This window comes from Botrytis byssoidea (genome assembly GCF_014898295.1).
Source record: "Botrytis byssoidea strain MUCL 94 chromosome Unknown BBYS_007, whole genome shotgun sequence".
Taxonomy (NCBI): domain Eukaryota; kingdom Fungi; phylum Ascomycota; class Leotiomycetes; order Helotiales; family Sclerotiniaceae; genus Botrytis; species Botrytis byssoidea.
In genome coordinates this window covers 624,127-647,479 of record NW_024065848.1, presented here as the reverse complement: position 1 = coordinate 647,479, position 23,353 = coordinate 624,127, and the positions used below count along the sequence as shown (strand labels likewise).

The following is a 23,353-nucleotide window of genomic DNA, read 5'->3' as shown; positions in this document are numbered from 1 at the left end:
ATCTGTTCTTTACGTTCCACAAAGGATAATTGAACATCTCAGCAGCTTTCACTAATTCTTCTAGGACCCCGCTCGCACAAGAGGACAACCAAAAGTACAACCCTCTCGCCTTTTACCCATACCCATACCTATACCTCTACCCAGACGCATTCGCGCATTCGAATCAAGCGTGTGAATGTCGCATCTCGTTGCTTTGATTTTGGTTTGATCTTGATCTACCGGGGGAGCATCATCAAACATGGATTCACCAGCAGAAGATGTGGTTGACTCGCGATCGAATGTGGTTGGAAGGAAACGTGCTTTACAAACATCCGCGGATCAAGGTAGAGAATTTGTCACTATCGATTCTTCTTCGGATGAATCTGCAAGTCAACCTCGAAAGAGGGCAAAGCCATCCGCCAACGAATCTGCCAAAGTCGAGGTCGATCTCACGTCTTCGCCATTGCCAACGGAATCGATAGGCACCCTCACGTCTGAAGCAAAAGTTGGATCACCGGCAACCTGGAATCAAGGCGTACAGAGTGGACTGCGAACATCTTTCAAGAGCAAGAAACCACCGCCGTCTCAAAGCACTCCCTTGAAGCAACTAGAACCAATCCCAAATAATACCATTGAAAAATCTCAGGGTCGATCTGAGCAAAAGCCGATGACCAAGAAACAATTTAACAAGCTAGGGGAGGATAAACAACTGGCTCTGATGGAATCATATACTCAAGATGTTTCCGCTTTAATAGATCTTCATGGTTGGCCAGTGCCGGAAGAATCTCAACAGAGCTGCCTGAAGTTTATTGGAGAGGGGTTGACTTTTTACCCAACTCCAACGAAAAAGGACCAGCCTGTAGGATGCTATTCGTTCGGCGGCGGTGATGTTCAGTTGCAAGAGCTTTACAGTGAGGAAGGCAAACCAATCACGAGTAAGGATATCACCTATTCTGATATCCTTCTTTCGCTCGTGCAAAACAACGAATTCTTTGGGCGTGCGTTACCAGACAAACGTGCTAAGGCTGCCGTCAAAAGTTACTTGTCTTATTTCTACAACCACATCCCACAAAAGGAACAATTCATATCTTCTCTTGTGGCAGAAGCTCCGTCTCCAATTGAGGTCCTCAAGAATGCTAAAAAGGGTCTACCAACTTTAGCCCGCGCGACAAATCATTATGAAAAAAACGCTTCCCCGGCAATTACCAATGACGGTACAGTCAAAGATGAAGCTCCGATGAAACAGAAGAATGCCTCGACGTCCAAATTGATAACAGAATCCAATGGCGAGGAGTCTCCTCAGGTTGCTCCCGTCCCAGTTACAAATTCTATCGATCCGACCAGAGATCGCACGATCCCCACTGAAGCCGGGACAGTTCAGATGGATCATGGTTCGTCAGACTCAGTAGCCAGAAGTGAAATGGAAGTTTCATCAGATAGTGGTATTGCTACTGATGCCGATGATGATCATGAGTTCGAGGCGGCACGCGAAATGGGTTTACGTCCGAGTATCTCTCCAGAGGACCATGCTGCAATTCTGAAATATTTTCCATCCGCCGACGGTGTCATCCTTAGGAAGTGCTTGATCTGTGGCTCAAGTGGACATGATCGAAGTGCATGTTCTGACAATGCTTGTTCTTCTTGTGGCAGTAAGGGAGATCATCTCACTCCAGCTTGTCCTCGGACTACGATCTGTGGTAAGTGTAGAGAAGTGGGCCATCAGACCTCACAATGTTCTGAAAAGCTGCGTGCTATCAAAGATGATGCCAAGTGCAATACATGCCAATCTACAAGTCATCTTGAGGATCAATGTCATGTAATCTGGAGAAGTTTTCTTCCTGATCCGAATGAGATAAAAAAGGTTCGCAATATTCTAGCTTTTTGCTACTTTTGTGGTCGTCCAGGTCACTTTGGCCCTGAATGTGGACTATATCGTGGTAAACCTGCTTCTGGCGGAAAGTCTTGGTCGACTAGCAACATGGAGAAATTTCTTGATGGTCCCAACAGTTATGATGACTCTCATTCTCTAGGAGGTAATGACTATTCAATTCCGAATCGTGGAAAGAAGGGCTTCACCATCAAGGGAAAAGCCAATGATCCCATTAATTTGGATGACAGCGATGATGATGAAGGTTTCATCCAACCCAAGGTCAACATGGCCCCCAGAAATGGTCACATTCAGTTCTCCCAAGCTGGTGCAATGCAATCTTTCAATCAAGCTCCCCCCTTCCAATTCCAAGGCAATACTGGCGGCAACCAAAATATTAGAGGACCTTCTGGGAACCGTGGTGGCCGTGGCGGTCGTAGAGGTGGTGGTGGTGGTGGCAGTGCAGAGAAGAATAAGCCAAAGCATAAATCTGGCAATAACCCTCCTAGAGGTGGTGGTCAAAGTCGTGGCAAAGCCTATCGCGGTAGAGGCGGAGGCGGACCTGCTCGGGGTGCTCCACGTGGTCGTCGCTAATCTCCTTTTACGGAGTCGTTGCTCAGGTCTTGGACTTGGACTCTGATATGATGTCGTGATGATGGTCTGATGCGGCTTTATGCTATCTCAAAACCTCACATGTGCATTGTAGAAGATTTCAATCTGACATCTGACAACTTGTATACAAATATCCTTCAGGATTCAATATATCATTCTAGTACTTCCTTTCATATTCCTGGGTTGGGACTTGCATTGGAACTGAAATTGGTCGATAGATTTGATATCCGTATCGTATCATATCATATGATTTCGACGTAAAAACTGGAGTTGGAAGATCACTAGACTTAGACTATACACACAGTCACGGTTTCTAAAAAGACTCGCGCTGCATATGTGGGTAAAAGCATGTTCTCCATGGATAATAAAAAGAGAATTCATATTTTTGGTGGTCGCTTGTTATTTTCTGAGTGCAGTGTGGTTGGTTTGGTTTGGGGTTATTTCGTTTTAGAGATACCCACCTGGATAATGAGGGGATCAGAGATGCATGAATTGATGAATAAATGGATGAGCGCTGGATGGATGGATAGATAGATGTTGTGACGCGATTGGATTGTATGATTAGCAAGTTTTCTTGTACATACCTATTGGGTACATACCTAGGTAATGAAATGATACCAAGATAGTTTTGATTTTTACTTTGGGGTTTCAAGGGAAGAGATTGAGGGCTGAGGGGAGGGTGATGAGGGTGATGATGGTGATGAGGGCGATGAGGGTGATGATGGTGATGAGGGCGATGAGGGTGATGAATGTGAAATGTGAATGTGAATGTGAATAGACGAATGAGTGAATGAATGAATAAACGAATAAATGGACTGTGAAAAAAAAATGATTTATGGTCTAGATATGTTTCTACCTATTGTATTATTGTATCCTAGGTAGCTATATGTATCTCCTGATACCAAATATCAAATATCAGATCCGGATGCGATGATGGATATATAGGGAAATAAATAGATATAGAGTTATCAGTTATAATAATCCGTAAACTCTACCACCACGAAGCAATCTCTCATCATATTAAAAAATCCTTGCTAACTAGGTATCTATCTATCGACCAACGCGAATCCAGCTCTCTGCGTGTGGAATTGGGTATGTATGTATGTATATGTGTAGATATGTATGTAAAAATTACGCAAGCAAGCAAATAAAAACGTAGATACGTGCCTGCCAGCTATTATGAAAAAAGAATTACTCCAAAGAAGACGATTGAAGAAATGTCATTCATGTAATCAATCATCCTTCAGGTAGGTACCAATTTATTTTTTTGATGCCCGAACGCCTTAATCCTCTATCAAAATTGGGAATTTGCAAAGAATGATCGATGAGAATGTACTGCTCCTCGTTGATTATGTATTTCATCTCATCTTACTTCATCTTATTCTTCCATCTCCTCTCTACGTCTCTTTGAACCCGCAGAGACACCTACTACGATATTCTCTTCGTTCATGTGCTGCAGATCTGCTTTATCCTCGCCCTCCGCATTTGCATTATTTTCTCCAAATGCCTTCTCTCCCAACCACCACTTTCCACTCATTGCATCCGCGTTATTTTCAGGGGGTTCGAAGATTCCATTATTCAACTTCCATCCTGCTCTCTGCATCTTTTCCCACTCTTTGCCCACTCGGAATCGAACCAGGTCGCCTGCCGCATTTGCATCTTCTTTACTGTCGTGACCATCTGCTTTTCCATCGGTAAAAGTGATCATTTGAATATTGCGATTCAGGAGAGTTTGCATGAGCATTTTAAGGCCATTTCGATAGGGCAATCCTGCTTTGTGGGGGAACAATAAAGCCGTGTCTATGATGGTTGGATGAATGAATCGGGTAGCGTTTAAATCATTTTCTAGACCGTGGCCGATGATTGGAGTTGAGGGAGTGAGGAAGGAGAAGAGAAGAGTGCGGGCGATGGCAGGTGAGTCTACGATGCGGAGTTTTCCTTTGCTTTGGGCGATTTGTTGTGAGCCGGGAAAAGAGTAGGGGATGGCGGATGTAATATCTTGTGGGTAGACGCCTGAATAGCGGGAATTGAGATCGAGGATTTCGCCATAAGGACGGACGAGAACGTCGAGAAGGGGAGAGCCTGAAGGCCAGGAGGTGGCGGTCAAACGAAGGAGTTCGAGGCCGTGAACTGTGTAGCCCATTTCGCAATCGATGCAGACGGGTTGGGTAGGAATGGGCGGGTCTGCTTCATTCTCGGGAGTCTTTGCAAAATTCAATACCGCGGCTAGACGCTTGACCTCGGTCACTTTGAAGACGTGGTGATCGGCCGTGGTACATCCAGACGTCTCCCCGATAATTTGATCACAGCATCGCCATTTCTTCTCGCGTTTGGCTTTGGGGTCGAGCGAAGAACGATCTTTCCAATAATGTTTTCCAAAGTGATATGTGCAGCAGCCACCAGATGCGAGTATACCATCTTCTTCTCGACGACCCGGGAATACTTGAAAACGCGTCTTGCAACGATCACAAACTTCCCAGCCTTTAGATGCTTCCATACCGCTCTTCGCCATTTCAATCTCTGCAGGTGTGGGAACATTGGTGACATATCCGTGCTGTGATAACTCTGTTACGGGAGTGTAGAGTCTTGGGAGTATAGCCAATTCTTCTTCTGGAGTTAGACCTGTCTCGATTGGTTTTGGCGGTCCTTCAGGTTTCTTGGCTGGCGTATCCGAGATAGGTGCTCTCGAGGCTTTCTCCTTGGCAATCTCTTTGGCTCTCTCTTCTTTCCATTGCGCGACAGTCATTCTCTTGTAGACCATGATTTTGTTCTTGACAACATTGGAATAGATGGTAGGTGTTTCACAAGCAGCTTCCTCCATATCTAACGCCCTTGTGATCAATCCTTGATCCGAAAATACAAGTTCCTTTTCTTCACCATTTGCATCATTTGATAGTTCGGAATTGAGACGCTTCAACTGCTCATGTAGAGCTTGAACAAGTCTGAGCCGGATATTATGAACAGCTGGTGCAGTTTTGCGTGCACGTGGATTGAGAGGTTCTTGCTTCTCGGGCTTCTTGACCGGAGTAGATACCACTTTCTGGACTTTGCTTGTTGCTGGCGCGTTTTGTTTTTGGGGTGTTATATTATTTGAACTAGCTGGTAGAGATGATGTAGATGCTGTAGAGGTACCATTTTGGGATTTGCGGCGTAATGGTGGTGGTGAAATCTCACGTCGAGTTATCGACGTGGATTTCGACGTTTGTGTTGAAACGGCTCTGTTATCAACTGCTTTCTGTGCAGTGATGGTCGGGTTTAAGGTCGGTATTGAAGGCGGTGGCTCAGTTGTTGGAGTTGTACTTCTTTCTCCATAACCAATCTTTTGACGCTTTCGTTGCCCATCTTGATCACCATCACTTCCATCGACTTTTTGAGTAGCTTTTATGTGTGCTATCCCATTTGATACTGCTTGGTCGACGCGATGATCATGTAAAAATATGCATCTTGGAATCAGACACTTATCCCGATTTGGGCATTTGGTTTGCGAAAAAAGACCCTTGGTAGTAAACATCTTGAGGGATTGTAGAGGGAATCTGCGATTGCGAAAGAATCAAAGCTTGACAGAAGATGAAGTTGATATAGGATTGTTGAAGAAGCTAGATATTCACTCAGTCATCCCCTTTTCATGATTGACGTGACTTTCGGTCAATGAAAAATTTCGCATGAAGGTGAGCAAAAGGTAGTCAAGCTATCCAAGAGTTACAATGAATTCTTTTGATAAAAGATGAAGAATCTCCTGGGCTTACAAACAAAATAGAAAATACCATGGGTTTGTGATAGATATCACGTGAACCTTAAGGCTGTTTGTTTGTGAGATTGTTTGCCAACGAGGTGCGATCAAGTTTCAATCCAAAGCAATTCAGGCCACGCAAGTCAGGTGCTAGGAAGTAAACATACGGTACTCGCAGCTCTATCCTTCCTGGTTGGAGTTCTTTCCTTTTTTCTTTTTCTTTTTCTTTTTCTTTTTCTTGTGCTTTTGCTTTTTGCTTCTTCTGTCCCTTCCCTTCTTTCCTTTAGTTGGTGATGAATGTGAATGATGGGTACACGCGGTGATTAATGCGATTGAATGGATTGATTGATGTTCATTGTTTCTATTTTATCAGGGTTCTTTCCGATGGTTCAGACTGCAACAGCTATTCGGCTATCATCATACTTCGCTTCAGGCTTTGCGTGAGCACTACACGAGCGGACTAGACGACCAAGGTAGGCAATAATTAAGGAATTTGAGTCTGTCAATTCAGCAGGGAATCAATCTACCTCGGTGGGCTTCCAAGAAATCAAATGCCGGTTACAATATGTACCTACTGACTGGCAAATCGGGGAATCGGGGATGGATGCACACAATCTCGGAATCTTAGTCGACAAGCCACTACTTCTGCAGTGGCATCTATGAATGATACCCTCTGAGATATCTTTGAGATACCGGTACGTCTATCATTCCTCTAATCTTTGGTCGGTTTATCAACGTTATCGATGTTATCTATCTGTTGGTGGAGGAAGCCAAGGAAGGAGGGAATCCACCTATAAGCAGTCGTTATCACAATCACATTTAGATATATATATATCATTTGAAAGTACCTGCCTGGCTAAGTAAGTAGAGCGTGCTCTTCTGAACGATTTTTTCGTTGCATTCACTCTCATCGTCATTGTCATTGTCATCTTCATCTCCATAAATAGATTTTCCATCATTTCTTCCAATTTCCATTCTGGACATTCCCAAATAATCTTCAAGGCTGTGCGCACCCTGAAAACTGCATTCCAGGCTGCAGATACCCCTGTAAAGAACGCATCATACATTCAAACGTACGCCGGACATCCAAAAGTCCGAGCACGCGACGGTGTGCTTATTGTTAGTGGTTGGAAAGTGTCTTTAGAGACACTTTCTTACTACTAGCATTCCCACCCCCATCGTCACATTGCTACCCTTTTCTTTATCTTCTTTGGACCGGGCCTTCTTCAGCAACGAAGTTATGGATTATACCGGTAGCAGCCGTGATGCTCAGCATCTCTGCGTGCTTGTTCATGGGTGAGTGTTGTGCATGTTTCATCTCTCTCTGCGATTCATTGTATACTGACGGAGCAGACTTTGGGGAAATCCAGTTCATTTGGAGTCAGTGGCAAAATCTTTACGAGCGAAACATGCCGAGGATACCCTTCATATATTGGTCGCAAAACGCAACAGTGGTAGCTTTACATATGATGGGATTGAGTTGGGTGGCGAGCGAGTGACTGCAGAGATAGAGGAAGAAGTCGAGAAACTTGCGAGAGAGGGTCAAGTAATTACTAGCTTCTCCATCGTTGGCTATTCCTTGGGTGGTCTTGTGGCCCGTTACTCTGTTGGCTTACTTGACAGCAAGGGGTTTTTCGATAAGATCAAGCCAGTGGTATGTTGCTATACTGAATGCAAGAGGTAACATGGACTATCTGACTCCGATATATAGAACATTACCACCTTTGCTAGCCCACATCTTGGTGTCCGCACACCTTTGAAAGGATCTCTCAATCACATCTGGAACGTCCTGGGCGCAAGAACCCTGTCAACTTCCGGGCGACAATTATTTACGATAGACAAGTTTAGAGATACAGGAAGGCCGCTACTTGAGATCCTGGCAGATCCGGAATCAATCTTCTTGAAGGGATTAGCCAAATTCGAGAGAAGGACATTATATGCAAACATTGTTAATGATCGAAGCGCCGTTTACTATACCACTGGAATTGCAAGCACTGATCCATTTTCGAATCCGGATAATGTCAAAATAAACTACGTAGAAGGTTACGAAGATGTTGTTCTAGACAGGCACAACCCAGTTTCCCCTTTGGACAAGTCTGTTCTAAATGCCAATACGAGCTTCATGGCCAACACAAAGAAGACCTTGGGAAATCTTCCTCTATTTGCAGCATTGGTCGTATTCATCCCATTCGGTGTCGTCGCTTTCCTTTTAAACTCTGCCGTTCAGACTGTCCGCAGTAGCAAACGTATTCGTCTCCACGAACAAGGCTTAGCCGGTATTCAACCAAACGACTATCGATTCCCTCTGCTCATCAATAGTATGCGTGAAACCGTCGAAGATGTGTATGAGAACCTCAATGCTACCCAAGACAACGAATACCTCAATACGCCTTCTGATTCGGACTCTGAAGAGGCATCCGCTTCATCTCCTTTGATTAGAGAACGGACTAAATCTTTCCATAGCGAAATTGCTGACCCAGAGAAATCTGGCGTAATTGCTCCTACTTTGGCATTAGCGCCATATCAATTCAAAATGATAGAAGCATTAGATAAGGTAGGTTGGCGAAAGTACCCGGTTTTCATTCACAAGGTCAGGCACAGTCATGCAGCTATCATTGTTAGGGTTGACAAACCGAGCTTTGATGAGGGAAGAATTGTATTAAAGCACTGGTTGGATGAGGAGTTTATTTTGTGATTGGAGCCGAACAAGAGGTTTGGTTGAAGGCAAAACAAGTTTTGTGAAATTTACTTTTATCATGTTTTCTCTAAAAGATAACTAGCGGTCTTGGCTCAAGCGTCGGCGTTTTACATTATAGCATTAGAGATCACATCATGAAGAGGGGCATCGGAGGGATAATTTGAACTTAGAATTTTTTGTAGGATTAGATAGACTTTTTGAATTCACACCACTTGCTTTCAAATCACCTGGACGACTTTCGTCGTCCTCCTGCCTGTTATCTTGAGGAGTTGGAAGGACAACCTCATAGGTAACATTGTCTGAATCTTGTATATGAGCTCAAAATAATAAGCTGATTCTAAATTGACAAAAATAATCTACTCGAGCTTCAAACCGATGTTAAACCCCCTTTGAACTTGGGTGCCTTCTAACATGGAATTTCACGTGGTTCCCCGCAAAACAGCTTTACGCGAAACGCGTTCATCGCGTCTCCAGAACGTTTTCAAACCAGAAACCAAACTGAATCAAACCTCAATTTCCAAATCCTACAACGAAATTACAACATGGCTCTCATTGTAGATAAGCACCGTCCTCGGTCTCTTGACCAACTAACCTACCATGACGACCTTTCTGATCGTTTAAGATCTCTTGTACGTTTACCAATCTCTTCAATTACGCTGTCTATATACTTGACGTAGCATGGACTCACAATGGCGATCATATCTAGGCACAATCCGGCGACTTCCCTCATCTTCTTCTCTACGGACCTTCCGGTGCGGGTAAGAAAACTCGCATAGTATGTACTCTTAAAGAACTCTATGGGCCCGCCGTCGAGAAAATAAAAATCGATTCCCGTGTCTTCGCATTGGCAACTTCGTCTCGAAAACTCGAATTCAATATTGTTTCTTCACTCTATCACTTGGAAATCACGCCTTCGGATGTGGGGAATTACGACCGTGTTGTGATTTCGGAATTGCTCAAAGAAGTGGCGCAGACGCAGCAGGTGGATCAGAGTGCGAAGCAGAGGTTTAAGGTGGTGGTTATTAATGAGGCGGATGGGCTGAGTCGTGATGCTCAGGCGGCGCTGAGAAGAACGATGGAGAAATATAGTGGGAATGTTAGATTGATTCTGGTCGCTAATAGTACCTCGGGGATTATTGGACCGATTAGGAGTAGAACGTTGTTGGTCAGGGTGGGAGCACCAACTGAGGGGGATATTGTGAAGGTGCTTGAGACGAGTGGAAAGAGGGAAGGGTGGGGAGTCAGTAAAGGATTCTTGGAAAGAGTTGCCAAGGAGAGTGGCAGAAACCTGAGGAGAGCGCTGTTGATGTATGAGGCAGCACATGCGCAAAAGTATGATTTATCTACCCTTTTCACACCTGTTATTCTTTCTACTATATATACTTTTGCGAGAGATATCATACTAACTACCATCAGCGAGACAATAACAGAGAATACCCCCATCCCACCACCTGACTGGGAAGCGCTTCTCTCAACCATCGCGCACAGCATGACCGTCGAACACACTCCTGCCCAGATCCTCAAAATCCGTGCCCAACTTTACGATCTCCTCACACATTGTATCCCCGCTACAACCATTCTCAAAACCCTAACATGGAAACTCATGCCATTGGTGGATGATGCGTTGAAGAGCGATATTGTCAAATGGGCTGCGTTTTATGAACACAGGTGTAAGACGGGTACGAAGGTTATTTTCCATCTCGAAGCCTTTGTAGCCAAATTTATGAGGGTGAGTGAGGAGTGGCTGATGGCTATGGAAGTCGAGTAGAGCAGACAAGGAAATCAGTGGTAAGCAGGAAGATTGGGATGCACATGCGTGGGAATCATGCAGGCAGCTGGCGTTTTGGGTGTGAGGCTAATGTGAAAATGGCGGATACAATCGACGTCCATATATCTGCTAGAATAGAGATATCTACGTTATAATGATTAAGCAAGCAGAAATGATAACATTTATCTATACACAACTCAAAGCATGCGAAGTGTAAAATATCACTTCTGATTATATTCCTATTTTTTGAACCTCTTCAAAGAATCCCCGCGAGAACTAATCTACCTACTGATATATAGCACGAAGGAGAAATGTTTAAAATACTATATGCGGAACTAAACCAAAATTTACAAACGAAGATAATAAATCACCCTTTTACTCCTTTCGCCTCGCTAGATACATCCATACAATATATACAACATTCATAACATTTCACATCCTCGAGTATTCCTTTCATACAATCTCACCTTGCAAAAACAAATTATTTCAGACTAATAAATTTATTGAAGATTACCTAGGTATACATATAATCTCCACATTTACAAACAAATATACATTTCTACATTTCTACATACATACATCACACCTTTCTATACCCTTTCGTTAAACCCATAAGCCTACAGATTTACAATCTCCGTATTTCGCCATCCGTTTGCATCTATCCCTTCTCACTCAAAAAATCCATATCCTATTCCCCAGGTTCCAAACCCAGCGCGGCGACGCCGAGATTTCGAGATGATAAGGTTGTATAGGTAAATAGATAGAGGGGAAAAATTCAGTCTACTCAGCCTCAGCCTCTCAGCCACCATTGTGAATATGAATGATGGATATGACCTCGGGATAGGTAGTTATCTAAGTATGATTGATGAACGAACATGGAATGGAATGGAATGCGAGATATGCGACCAAGGAAACGAGACGTGGGAGATGAGAAACTGGAAAGGAAATTGAGTGGCGATGTGCTGTTATAGAAGTTAGATGAATGGATGGATGGTTAGATGGATAGAAAGATGGATTTAGGAGATTGTTAAATACGTGTTGCTGCGCTGATACTTGATATCTGTACGTTGATGACAATTACTGTCAATTGTAGTGCTTTATGCATGTGTATCATCGCATCTCATCGCGTCTTATATCATCCAATACATATCAGAGCCCATCCCATCCCATCCCATCCCATTGCATCTCACCTCACCTCACCAATCCTCACACCACACCACAAACCGCAACCCTACCTCTCAACTCTCGAACCCTCCCTCCCAAAAAGAATCCCACAAGTTCCCCAAGCCCAAACCCAAAAGAAGCAATCCCATCGAATACCCATCTACTCGTATAATCATCGATAAATCCCCGCCTACCCACCAAGGCAAGGTAAAACAAAACTATCCCCAAGCACCATCCCGCAATCGGGGTTTCCGCATTCCTAGAACCTACCTACCACCAGTGTACCTATTCTCGCTATTCTTACCTACCTAGGTACCCTCCAAATTCCAGATTCCAAATTCCAAATTCCAACCAATTAACCCCATCTACAATTAGGTTAAAGAACAAAGTCTCACCGAAAAAGAGAACAAGAAGGAAATTTCAACCCCCTCCAAATCTTCACTCAGAAGCAACTCCAAGTGGCTTATCCTCATCTCATCCCGGTCGTGGCGGGTGCAGAAAATAAAAAGAAGAACAAAACGTGCGTCGCGTCTTGAAGATCTTGAAGATCTCGAAATATATCGATACCTCAGACATCTATTCCTCAACCTTCCGCCAGCACAGGATAGAACCTCAGGCTCTTCTTCCTTTAATTGAATCTACAATCATTCTAGCTTAACCTTGAAAAAGACGTCACTCTCGCTCTCTCGTTTCGTTTAAAAAAAAGGGGAAACGACTTTGGTAGAGAAAGCATAGGTATATCATCATGCGCAAAAATGAAGCAAAATTGAATCAATCTTTCATCTATAGTGGTTTTCCCTCTCGCTATAGTAATACAAGCTTATATATAACAAATTTATGAGTACGAGAGTGACCGTCGCTGCCGAATTTGAATCGAAATCCGCTCCCAATAGTAGAGTAAAAAGGAAAAATTCGTCCGTTCGTCCTCACCAGGTAACAAATTTCATAAAAACGCCAAAATAAGTGCCAGGACTACATCCATTAAACTCCCCCAAATGCTCCCCTCCAAACCATGCAAGCAAATATCCGTCCTAGAAAAAGTAGAGAAAGGAAATTATTTCCATGCGTATCAAAGAACATCTCTTGTGTTTTCATTTCATCCGACAACTCAACTCAACCTATCTCTCTCACGCGTTTACATAGTAGCTTGCGGTGCATTCATCCGTGGATGCTGCAGCGTTGCTAAATTTTGAAGTTCAACCAGTTGGCGCATAACTTCTGCAGTTTGTGCTTGTTGGGCTTGTGATTGTCTCTTGAGCTCATCATTTTCGGCCTTCATCTTCTTGATTTCCTCGCGAAGACTTTCAAGTTCACTAACATCTCCCTTGCTATTTCCGCGTTTTCTTTTCATGCCTGTTATAATTGCTTGGCTAGCATCTTCTTCCGTTTCATCCATGTTCATTTGAGACATTTGTATCATTCCTGTATCTGCTGTATGCACGCGTCTGAGATGTTCGTTAAGATTTTCTTGACGGGAGAATCCTTTTCCAGTGTGACGTTTACAGTTGGGATGAGGACAGTTGAGTTGCTTTTTAGGCCCGCCGTGTTTTCCATGCACTTCTCTCTCGTGTCGAAGGAGTCCTCCAGAGTATGTAAAACCAGGAAGCTTTTCGCAGCCTGGTTCCTTACATCTGTAAGGGCGATCGTGTTTGTCCATATGTTTGCTATAAAGACATCAATGATAAAAACGAAGAGAATTTAGAAGACTTTGCTTACCTCCACTCGCATTTTCTATTAAAATCTTTGACCTCTTCAGTACATCCGGGCCATGTACAGTAAAACCTCCCATTTGCATCTTTTGTAATCTCCCTGTCAGGTTTTGGTACTGGCTTAGATCGTCCGGGTGATGGCGCCTCATCTTCATCTTTTGGTAATTCCGGTAGTTCCAACGACGGGTGGTCTGGAGTTTCCGTCATAGATTGTGTGGTATAAGGGTTCTCGGACATTGGAGGCGGCGGACTTGGGTAATTATGCTCATCGTGCGGCTTGAACTCGTCTTGTTCTTGCGTTTCGTGCGCCATTTGCATCGGGTACTGTGTATCAGTCATGAACGATCTGGACTCGTAGCTTAAACTCATATTGTTGTTTGGGCGGGAGTTATCTTGATATTGAAAGAAGTTTGAATCTGGGTCGTGGTCGTAGTCTTCAGGAAAGTAGGTATTATCGCGACTAGGAGGGGGGTGTATATTTAGCGGATATTCGTAGGGGAGATGGTTGCCACGCTCGTACAGTCCGGCTTGGTGGTTTTCAGATTGTCTATTGGATTCTTGATAATGCAGTGCCTGGTATCCTGGAGCTTGAGAGGCTGCAAATTGATGTTTGCCTTGTGCGCTAAAGTGATGTGGCGAAGTACCAGCCACGCTTAGTAATCCATTTTTTTCATTACCACCTCCATTCGTTTCCTTTGAATGGTTCTCAGATTCGCGGCCTTCAGCTATTAAAATGGGGAGACCAACGGTTGTTATATCTGTCTGAAGCTTTGAAACTTCAGGCACGGCAGGTAATGTAGGCACGAGTCCATTGGTGTCATGATCCGGGTTCAAGTTATGACTCGTAATATTGTCGCTATCGGTTATTCCTTCTTTGTTATAAGAGCCTTGCGGAAGAACAGGCGACTTTGGTTGTCTATTCTGTCTCTCCGGTGTGTTCGACATGGCTACGAGTACTACATACAAAACATAATCATCAGCCACATGCTTTGAATCCCTAGCTTTTGATGACTGGATAATCGTATGCCAGGCATACCAGGGGTCGTAGCGTGCTGAGGGACCGGATGTATGTACGAAACAAACAATATCTAAATCGTGACTCACCTTGCTGTGTTCTCGGCGCAGCCGCCTCTGTGTATGCGTATTGTCGAGTAGGGTACCAAATCTGATCCGACTTTGGTATTGGCTGAAATATTCCTTGATTTTCTGTGATTTGCTTGCAAATCCTTGTATTGTTTAAATGCGGATCAAACTCAAACAATAGAGGCCAGTTGGAGTCACTCGGGCGTTGTAGATGGTCGCCCTGGGTATGGTTGCTATGGTTGTCCTGATATTGACCTAAGATAAATGGATCATATGGTTCTTGCTCTTGTTTGATGACTGATCCAGTTTGTTGTTGATCTGTGAGGAAAAATTCGTTAGAATTTTGAATTTTGGTTTAATAGTAAAAACAGTACTGTAGTAAAAGAAAATCCTGAAATTCGACTCTCCAATACTCTGGCTTCGGTATCAAATTTCCTGGTATCAAATTTCCTGGTATCAAATTTCCTGGTATCAAATTTCCAGTACGCGCTTGGAATTATCTCGATATCAAAGTTTTCACGACCCCAAAACTCAATTGTTGTTGATTATTCTGGTGTGCCTTGTAACCACCCGGTAAAAAGAATACTGCCTAGGTAGGTAGCGGCTACGGTCGAATTAAATTCCCTTGGTAAGGTTTTTTTTCTCCAAAAAAAATTGAGTAAATAAATAAATAAATAAATTAATAACCAGTCGTTGCCTCGGAACTGGTGTTTGGACTTTTCATTGATAATTTCGATTTGGTGCTCTGGGAATATCTCGAAGAAAGTGAATCCTGGGCCTATTGAATAACAACAATATTCATCCATCCAGATGTGTACCTTTAATCGCGAAAATCGCACCAACAAAAACAACACTTTAGATACGTTTTGAATGGAGCCGTACATATCATGAATCATCCTAGACGGGCACTGTAGGAGAAGGTACTGTATTGGTTCGGGTTGCCTCGAAATTACCAATGTTGTTATCTTCGCAAACTTGATGGCTTCCTTGGGGAGGGGAAAGTTGCACCCAGTAACAACGAATCATCCTTGGTCTTTTCTTTAAACAAAGTAAGGAATTCCACACTGCTTACCGGACGATAGATAATTCTTCGCTGTTGGAGACAAATGAAACACTGAGGGTCTGGGAGCCTTGCGCAAAGATGTCTGCGGATGGCTATGGCTATGCGAAGTATGAGGTTGTGCTTGTTGCCAACACTGCATTCGCATATAAAACATCCAACACACACCCCACAGTACCAAGATTGAAAGTTTCACTCCGGACCATGGCCATGTCGAATTAAGAGGGCGTTGGCCTCCTGGCCACTCAAGAAACCATCCAACACCGAATAGATGTTCACGGCGGCCAAAGCCTGTCCCAGGACGAAAATAAGGCCGGCGTGAACTATCAAAGGCAGTTCTACTGGGCTCTTTCGCAAATTGTTTGGCAATCAGGACGATCAAAAGCAGGTGAAAATTGTGGAGGGACAATAACATGATGGAGCATCCTGCGCGTAGAATAATTGAGCTGCTTGATCTGTAGCTCATGCCATGAAAACGCTCTTGGCAGATTTTCTGTCGACTTCTTTATAATTAGTCTCTATACACCACTGTGGCTAATTTAGGAATGATTTCATTGACAAGCTGAGAGCAATCTTTCCTCATTGTAAGGTGCTGGGGAGATCTAACGAATCATGTGATTGGAGCCTTTGGAACAGGATTCCTCTACCAGTGATGTCCAATGCTCGAACGTGTAATGAGCTTCGCAGATGCACCGCTGGAAGTGCGCTCTGGATGACTGTTTTCAAATTTCTGGCGCCGTAGCTAATATAGGAGATTGAAGGACGTCCCAAGTGATTATAAAGAGAAGAAAAGTCCAAGGGAACAGAAAAAGCGAAAGGAGAACTCGAAGGGAAAAAAGAGACTTACTTAACTCCAAGGCCACCCTCTTCACTCGCTCTCAGTTTCTTTCTGATTTGCTCGACTATATGTTTCGCAAGGACCGAAGTAGCTCGAGTATTGATGTGGATAGGCTGCATGTACTCCTTGCAATGTTGCGCTTGAGCTTGTGTAGACATATTAAGAAATAAGGTCGACATCATGCTCACATTCGCGAAAACTTTCCAACCTTGCCTCCCAACCAAAGCCATAGAATAAAACAGATGAATATATAAAAAGATCATCCGGATACGTCATTCACTCCAATCCGCAGGAAAAAGTGAGACGAGATGAATCTGTACTAATAAGGCTAACCATTGACTTACTTGCGAAGAAGAGCTGGGGAGATACAGCCTTCGTCATCTCTATACAACATTCGCCAAGAGAATCAGAATTCCTCTGTACACCGATACATCATATTCCCGTTGGGGGCTAAAGCCCTCAACTATCGAGTATCCAGGGGCTACAATAGTACTGAGATAAATTCTATGTGTTTAGCGATGCTTATCTTGATCGGTGAACGGTATTGCTAGGTGCAACAGATATTCTGACATTGGCGTCACATCATGCAGCCCTGCAGTAGGGCTTGCTGTGGGGGCCAGAGGTAGCTTTTTTCTTTTTTTTTTCTTAGATGCGCAGCCTCGTTCGAATATCCAGAGAAGCTTCGAAATATCGGTGGCTTGCTTGCAGCTTCACCGTGTTGAGGTTTATCCATGTCCGCCGCCGGTGCGAGTGTGCATCCATGAAATTTTGCGTTGGAGAGAAGTACACTTGAATTGAAGCTTGAGGGATTGAGAGGTGGAGTTTGTTTGTCATTGAGTGTTTTGTTAAGTTTCTTTTTCCTTCTACTTTTTACTTACTATTCAATATTTATTGTCTATCACTCAGGCATTTATTCGCGCCAGGCTCACGTTATTTACACCTGAGGCGGAAAGAAGATTATATTTGGAAATCTGGATTCTCCAAGGACAGGACCGGTACCGTATTGCTACAAAGGTTAGATATCTATCTCATCTATCTGCTCTCATCATCTTTTCGTGTACCACAATCTCTCTCCACAAGTTTCCTCGTGCCACCTACCTATATCGATCAATTCGACTCTTTCCAAGATTGACATGCGTCGTCAACGGTACCGAAGAGGTCAAGACACGAAATGGAAACTCTTATTTCCGGGATTGAGAAATTTTTAATCGGATTATCGGATTCTTGGGCCCAGAGCGATAACTACCATGCTGCGGATGGCACTCCAGCTGATTTCTCATTGGACCATGGTACAGATACACCTTCCCATCCTCCTTCATAGCCATCTGAAGTATTGGATGCTGCTTGTTGTTTGATTCGTCAATTACCCAATTACCCAACCATCGACTCCCTCCTGGCTTGATCTTACGTCGTCTCCGCAGAGATATATCCTTGGTTCATATCTTCATCTTCGTCGCCAATGGCATGAACAAATATCCTTCTGCATAACGTTTGCTCACTTGCAGGGTGATACATATTCTTTGTAAAGTCTTTGGTCAGCAAGTGCATTTCAGCTTCAATCGGTCCGTTGCTTTTCGTTCATCGAATGAGCCACTCGTTCATGAACCTCTTTTATCCTGAGATACCGAGGAAGCGTCGTATCGATGTAAAAATGGAATACACATGCGCTCTCACCAACAGCATGAGCCGTGCGTGATTGACAGCCTCAAACTGCCATATATCTTCGTCGCAACACACCAGGGTGTCATCCCAGGTAGTGACGCGACAGGATGGAACATTTTGCGTGTTATGCATACCCTCTAGAGCTCTCTCACAAATCACACATATTCTCGTATCTTCATCTCTAGAGCGCTCACTCTCAGAACCGTATACCAGTCTTTGATACACAAACATCTTGGTCGCGTTCTATGTCAACACGAAAGCGGGGCTGGAGCTTGATTGAACATATCTAAATCCGGATCTTTCGATTCGTTCGAATATCGCCAACTTCCTTTACAAAGAGCATGCCAACTATCTCCACAATTCCAGTATCTCCCATTCAATCCCAAGATAGTAACGTGCCAAGATTATCATGTACTACTCGGTGTCTGTTCTATTTAGAACGGAGCAATAACTTACCTGCAAAGGTCAATTCTAACACCACAACGATGCCCAAATTTGCAAAACTCCAGTCGCATGTACAACATCCATTTTTCTACTTTGTTGTACTCATTCAAGTCAAGTATCTCGATTCCAAATCTCAACATCCATAGTTTATGGCACAGCCCTCCCGATCCTCTAAACTAGCATATTTATGCGATTTCGATGACTCCCTGGAAAAGCTCTCATCTGTTAATATAGCGGATAAATACTTGCAACCACAAACGCAGACACTTCTTCTTCCAAAGTAACCATTGCAGATACAAAGACAGAACAAACTCACTGAGGAAATCGTTTCAGCTTAGCACTTCTCCAATGCAGGGAAAAGGCATATTGAACAAGAGGAAAATCAGACTCGATCATTGTCGAGATTTATAGCCTCAATATCACAAAAATGGCGATAACACCTAGTTTCTGATACAGAATTCTTTCGGATTCGTTTTTGAAATCGTCTAAATGGTGGCTCGTCACTTTGATGAAATTGCAAAGGCGAGTCGACTTTAAAACAATCGATTAGGTTCACTGACGTCCACTTAGGAAAATCCGCTCAAGAATTGCATATCCTTGATCGTTGTTTCTATGTGCACGTACGATAAAAACCGTGCTGTGATGCGCATAGCCCTCACGGGAGTTAATTTTCTACTTCCATACGGGTTGAATACCTTCTCTCTGCCATTTCAGTAAGACTACATTTCATGGGCTCAGACTTTTGCTTCTACTTGAACGATGGTACCTGCTTCAATTGCCATATCGATTGACGGGTCAAACTATCCTTGTATTCGCATTTCTGTTTCAACTTTCAACATCGCAATTCGTCAACTGGGAAATTGTAAATTTTACTGCATGGCACAAATTACTAATATCCATCGAGTTGAGATCCGCCAATCTCCCGACAAAAGTGCCGAATACCTGTTACCTAGAGGTAGGTAGGCATCCCTTAACTTTCGTCCGAGACAAAGCGAAGCAAGCCTGACCTTTCCGAGATCAATTCGCAACACTTTGCGACGATTGAAAGAAGAAAAAGAAAAGAATCTTTTTATTTCACACCGTGATTCCTATGGATACCAACCATACACTGGGGTTGAGAAGGAAAGCTTGCTCTATTTTTAAAATCATTTCCTTTGTACATGGGGCGCTAGAGCCGCGCTTAAGTCTCCGACTTGCATAACAGGGTAAAAAGGGGTTATTCCCCAAATATAATTGTTTCCTCATGCCATACTAAAAGTTGATATTTACAATAATGGTATCGGAAATTGTTACGAACATTCAGAATTTTCTAAAGTCACTACAGGAATGATGATGAATTACTGCGGCTGATAAGGAAATGGCGTTATAGAGTGTGCCCAACAAGCGTTGATAGTACTCAGGTCCCATAAAATCTGTGTATAGAGATTGCACCAGCTGTGCGTTCATCTCAAGTTCTCAACCGTTATCCATCAGCCGATCGTTCCGCTGCCTGTCTAGTGTCTGTTTTGTTAAGGGCGTGCACGGGTAACGGCATCTCAATGATGAAGAGATCTCTAGTGAAAGAGCTCCACCTCCCCACCCTTGACAGGGCATAGCCATGACAATCCTCAAAATGTTATCCTTATGGATACTAAGAATTTGCGGCTCCCACCACATTCATAGCTTCCAACCTTCTGTTGTTGATTCCCAAGCCGGGTTTCCTTACCGCCTTGCATACCCGCTGTTAGGAATACTGGGTCTGCAAATTCCGTTTATCAATCGGCTCTTATATTATGTCTACTTTAAATATCGGACGGTGTTATGTGCGATATCTCCATGGACGCGCCCTTCAGACAACGATTTCCAAGCAAATAAGCAAGTTCGGTCCCGCGAATTGTCCTTTTATTTCCGTGTTTACTAATATATGATTACTTTTCGAGGACTTTCTCATCATCACTGTGGGGATAGAACAAGCAATCTATGGTTAAAATTTTCGTAGTGCTTTAAAGGTTTTCAAGCAATGTATATATAATCTTATAATTTCATCGTACATATTCCCCCAAGTCTGATCTCTCACAGTTCTCTACATACAACTTCCATTCACAAAGTTGCAAACGTAAGACCGAACGACCCTTAAATCCTTCGAGAGCTAAAGTCTACAGGGCTTTATTTACCTTGTATCCACATTCCGATCTTCTGTGATAAGAATCTTAGAAGTTGCAGGACATACGAGTAATCCATATTTCTATGCACATCCCTTGTAGACCTCATCCAAGACCCGCAAACCCGCTTTCTTCAAGACTCCCATAAATAATAAATAGATCTGCTTACCCCCGGGCGCGAGAGATCCCCTTTTTGAAATGGAGGAGCATCGCAGCACGAAGATTGATTCTAGTACAGGGTTTGAAGATATATCTAGATCAAATTTAGTAACGGATATTGATCGGAATCATTTGAATAAGACGGTCGGCACGAATCCGAACACCGAGGCGGACATATCTATCCCGAATTCAAGAATGGATACCGGTAGAACGTCAAAGGAGCATGGGAATGTGAATGAGGGGAAGTGGAACGATAGTGATAGTATCGATACGGAGCCCTTTCCGGGACAGGGCATCGATGGAGAAGTGCTAGGAAGCAGTCAAACGACGACGTTGGCAAAGGATGATGTAGATGTGGAAGCGCAAGGCGAGAAAGAAAAGGAAGATGCGTTGAGATTGGAAAGGGAGAAGGAAGAACATGATCCGAATCTGATAACCTGGGATGGACCGGATGACCCTGATAACCCGATGAACTGGGATACGAAAAAGAAATGGTTCATAACCGTCATCTTGGGCTTAATGACTTTTGTCGTCACTTTCGCGTCGAGTGTTTTCAGTACGGCTACGATTGTAGTTGCGGAGTTATATGGGGTATCAGAAGAAGTCGCTGTTCTAGGGACGTCGTTGTTTGTACTGGGATTTGGTGTTGGTCCTTTGGTATGTTCTTTACCATCTTTAGACTTCTCTGTCTTCAATATTAAACGGTTGGTTTGAGATGATATAACTAACACGAATTAGATATGGGGACCTGGATCCGAACTCTTTGGCAGAAAAGTTCCCCTCTTCTTCGGCTACGCTTGTTTCGCCATTTTCCAAATCCCCGTCGCTGTAGCTCAAAATCTCCAAACAATCATGGTTTGTCGATTCTTCGGCGGAGTCTTTGCTTCCGCCCCATTAGCGATTATCGGAGGAGCGTTGGCGGACTTCTTCGGCCCGGTCGATCGAGGTGTCGCGGTTTGCGTCTTCGCAGCGGCAACTTTTATCGGTCCAATTGCGGGACCAATTGGAGGTAACTTCATCACACAGTCGTATTTGGGTTGGAGATGGACGGCTTGGATCACGATGATCCTTGCTGCGGGTTTCGGAATGCTAGGTCTGATCTTCGTGCCTGAGTCTTCTCATCCAAAGATTCTCCAACAGCGGGCCGCGAGACTGAGATTCGAAACAAAGAACTGGGCAATTCATAGCAAAGCTGATGAAGTAAGTAATCTTTTCTCTTATTTTCACCCTTTTCACTGAACCTCTTCCCTCTTCCCCTAAAATTCTACTACACTCTGAAACCGATCAAATTACTAACCTCAATTCCAGATCAAACTTACCCCCCATACAATCTTACAAACCTATCTCCTCCGCCCCTTCATCATGCTCTTCCAAGAACCGATCCTTCTCCTCATCACCCTCTACATGGCTCTCATCTACGGCATCCTTTACCTCTTCTTCGAAGCCTACCCCATCTCCTTCCAACAATCGCGCGGCTGGGCCCCCGGGCTCAGCGCCCTCCCCTTCATCGGCATCCTCATCGGGGTCCTCCTCGGCGCCGGAACCATTTCCTGGGTCACCAAGACGCGCTTCGCGCGCAAGCTCGAAAAACACGGCAAAGTGATCCCCGAAGAACGTCTCCCCCCCATGATTCTCGGTTCCTTCATCCTCCCCATCGGCCTCTTCTGGTTTGCCTGGACCTCCAACCCCAACATCACCTGGGTTCCCCAGGTCATCTCGGGTATCTTCATCGGTTGGGGTATCTTGATGATTTTCTTGCAGGGCTTAAACTACATCATCGATGTCTACATGTGGCATGCCAATTCGGCGATTGCCGCGAATACTTTCCTGCGAAGTTTTGCCGGCGGTGGGTTCCCGCTCTTTGCGCAGTATATGTTTAATGGATTGGGAGTTGCGTGGGCAACGAGTGTGTTGGGTTTTGCATGCGTGGTGATGATGCCTGCGCCTGTGCTATTTTTTATCTACGGAGCGAGAGTGAGAAAGATGAGCAAATTTAGTCCAAGTGCTTAAGGGGCTTTAGGACGAGTTTGTGTAAGGAGGAACATTAAAACGATGCGGTTGCGCACACTTACGAAAATGTAAGCTAGGAACGACGTGCATGGAACGTTGTATTGACGGAAATAAAAAGGAGGAGACGACATGATTTATTCGCCATGATCATACATGCATATATGTATGTATTCACGGTCTTGAGATGAGATCATGTCTTTGCATCCGTATACGATGCACTACGTATGAGTACGGATGATACCAGTATGATATTTTTGAAGCATTTGCATAGCGAGGAGTTATTGACGGAATTGGAGGCAATATACATATACATAATACTGTATATTTCCATATGGATAGATAGATAGATAGATGACTACTATATATAAATAGATAGAGATAATTAACTAAACAAGAGTAAAAGTTTACTTGACATATACCAAAAGCGTT

The 23,353-nt window shown here is 43.8% G+C and overlaps 6 protein-coding genes across 6 annotated transcripts; 4 read left to right on the top strand and 2 right to left on the bottom strand.

Moving 5' to 3' along the window:
* Window positions 1-238: 238 nt before the first annotated feature.
* EAE97_004231 (uncharacterized protein) lies at window positions 239-2,440 on the top strand (the record flags this gene model as incomplete). Its single annotated transcript, XM_038874743.1, has 1 exon — window positions 239-2,440. The coding sequence occupies one exon, from the start codon at window positions 239-241 to the stop codon at window positions 2,438-2,440; it is 2,202 nt and encodes a 733-aa protein (XP_038734187.1).
* A 1,396-nt stretch (window positions 2,441-3,836) lies between these two features.
* EAE97_004230 (uncharacterized protein) lies at window positions 3,837-5,969 on the bottom strand (the record flags this gene model as incomplete). Its single annotated transcript, XM_038874742.1, has 1 exon — window positions 3,837-5,969. One exon carries the CDS (start codon window positions 5,967-5,969, stop codon window positions 3,837-3,839), a length of 2,133 nt encoding a protein of 710 aa, XP_038734186.1.
* A 1,459-nt stretch (window positions 5,970-7,428) lies between these two features.
* EAE97_004229 (uncharacterized protein) lies at window positions 7,429-8,883 on the top strand (the record flags this gene model as incomplete). Its single annotated transcript, XM_038874741.1, has 3 exons — window positions 7,429-7,484; window positions 7,542-7,842; window positions 7,900-8,883. The coding sequence occupies 3 exons, from the start codon at window positions 7,429-7,431 to the stop codon at window positions 8,881-8,883; spliced, it is 1,341 nt and encodes a 446-aa protein (XP_038734185.1).
* Window positions 8,884-9,428: 545 nt separating this feature from the next.
* EAE97_004228 (uncharacterized protein) lies at window positions 9,429-10,654 on the top strand (the record flags this gene model as incomplete). Its single annotated transcript, XM_038874740.1, has 3 exons — window positions 9,429-9,515; window positions 9,593-10,218; window positions 10,303-10,654. The coding sequence occupies 3 exons, from the start codon at window positions 9,429-9,431 to the stop codon at window positions 10,652-10,654; spliced, it is 1,065 nt and encodes a 354-aa protein (XP_038734184.1).
* Window positions 10,655-12,953: 2,299 nt separating this feature from the next.
* EAE97_004227 (uncharacterized protein) lies at window positions 12,954-16,666 on the bottom strand (the record flags this gene model as incomplete). Its single annotated transcript, XM_038874739.1, has 6 exons — window positions 12,954-13,482; window positions 13,535-13,987; window positions 14,048-14,483; window positions 14,632-14,928; window positions 15,683-16,170; window positions 16,518-16,666. 6 exons carry the CDS (start codon window positions 16,664-16,666, stop codon window positions 12,954-12,956), a joined length of 2,352 nt encoding a protein of 783 aa, XP_038734183.1.
* A 4,443-nt stretch (window positions 16,667-21,109) lies between these two features.
* Window positions 21,110-22,924, top strand: EAE97_004226 (uncharacterized protein; the record flags this gene model as incomplete). Its single annotated transcript, XM_038874738.1, has 3 exons — window positions 21,110-21,571; window positions 21,653-22,114; window positions 22,223-22,924. 3 exons carry the CDS (start codon window positions 21,110-21,112, stop codon window positions 22,922-22,924), a joined length of 1,626 nt encoding a protein of 541 aa, XP_038734182.1.
* Window positions 22,925-23,353: the final 429 nt, after the last annotated feature.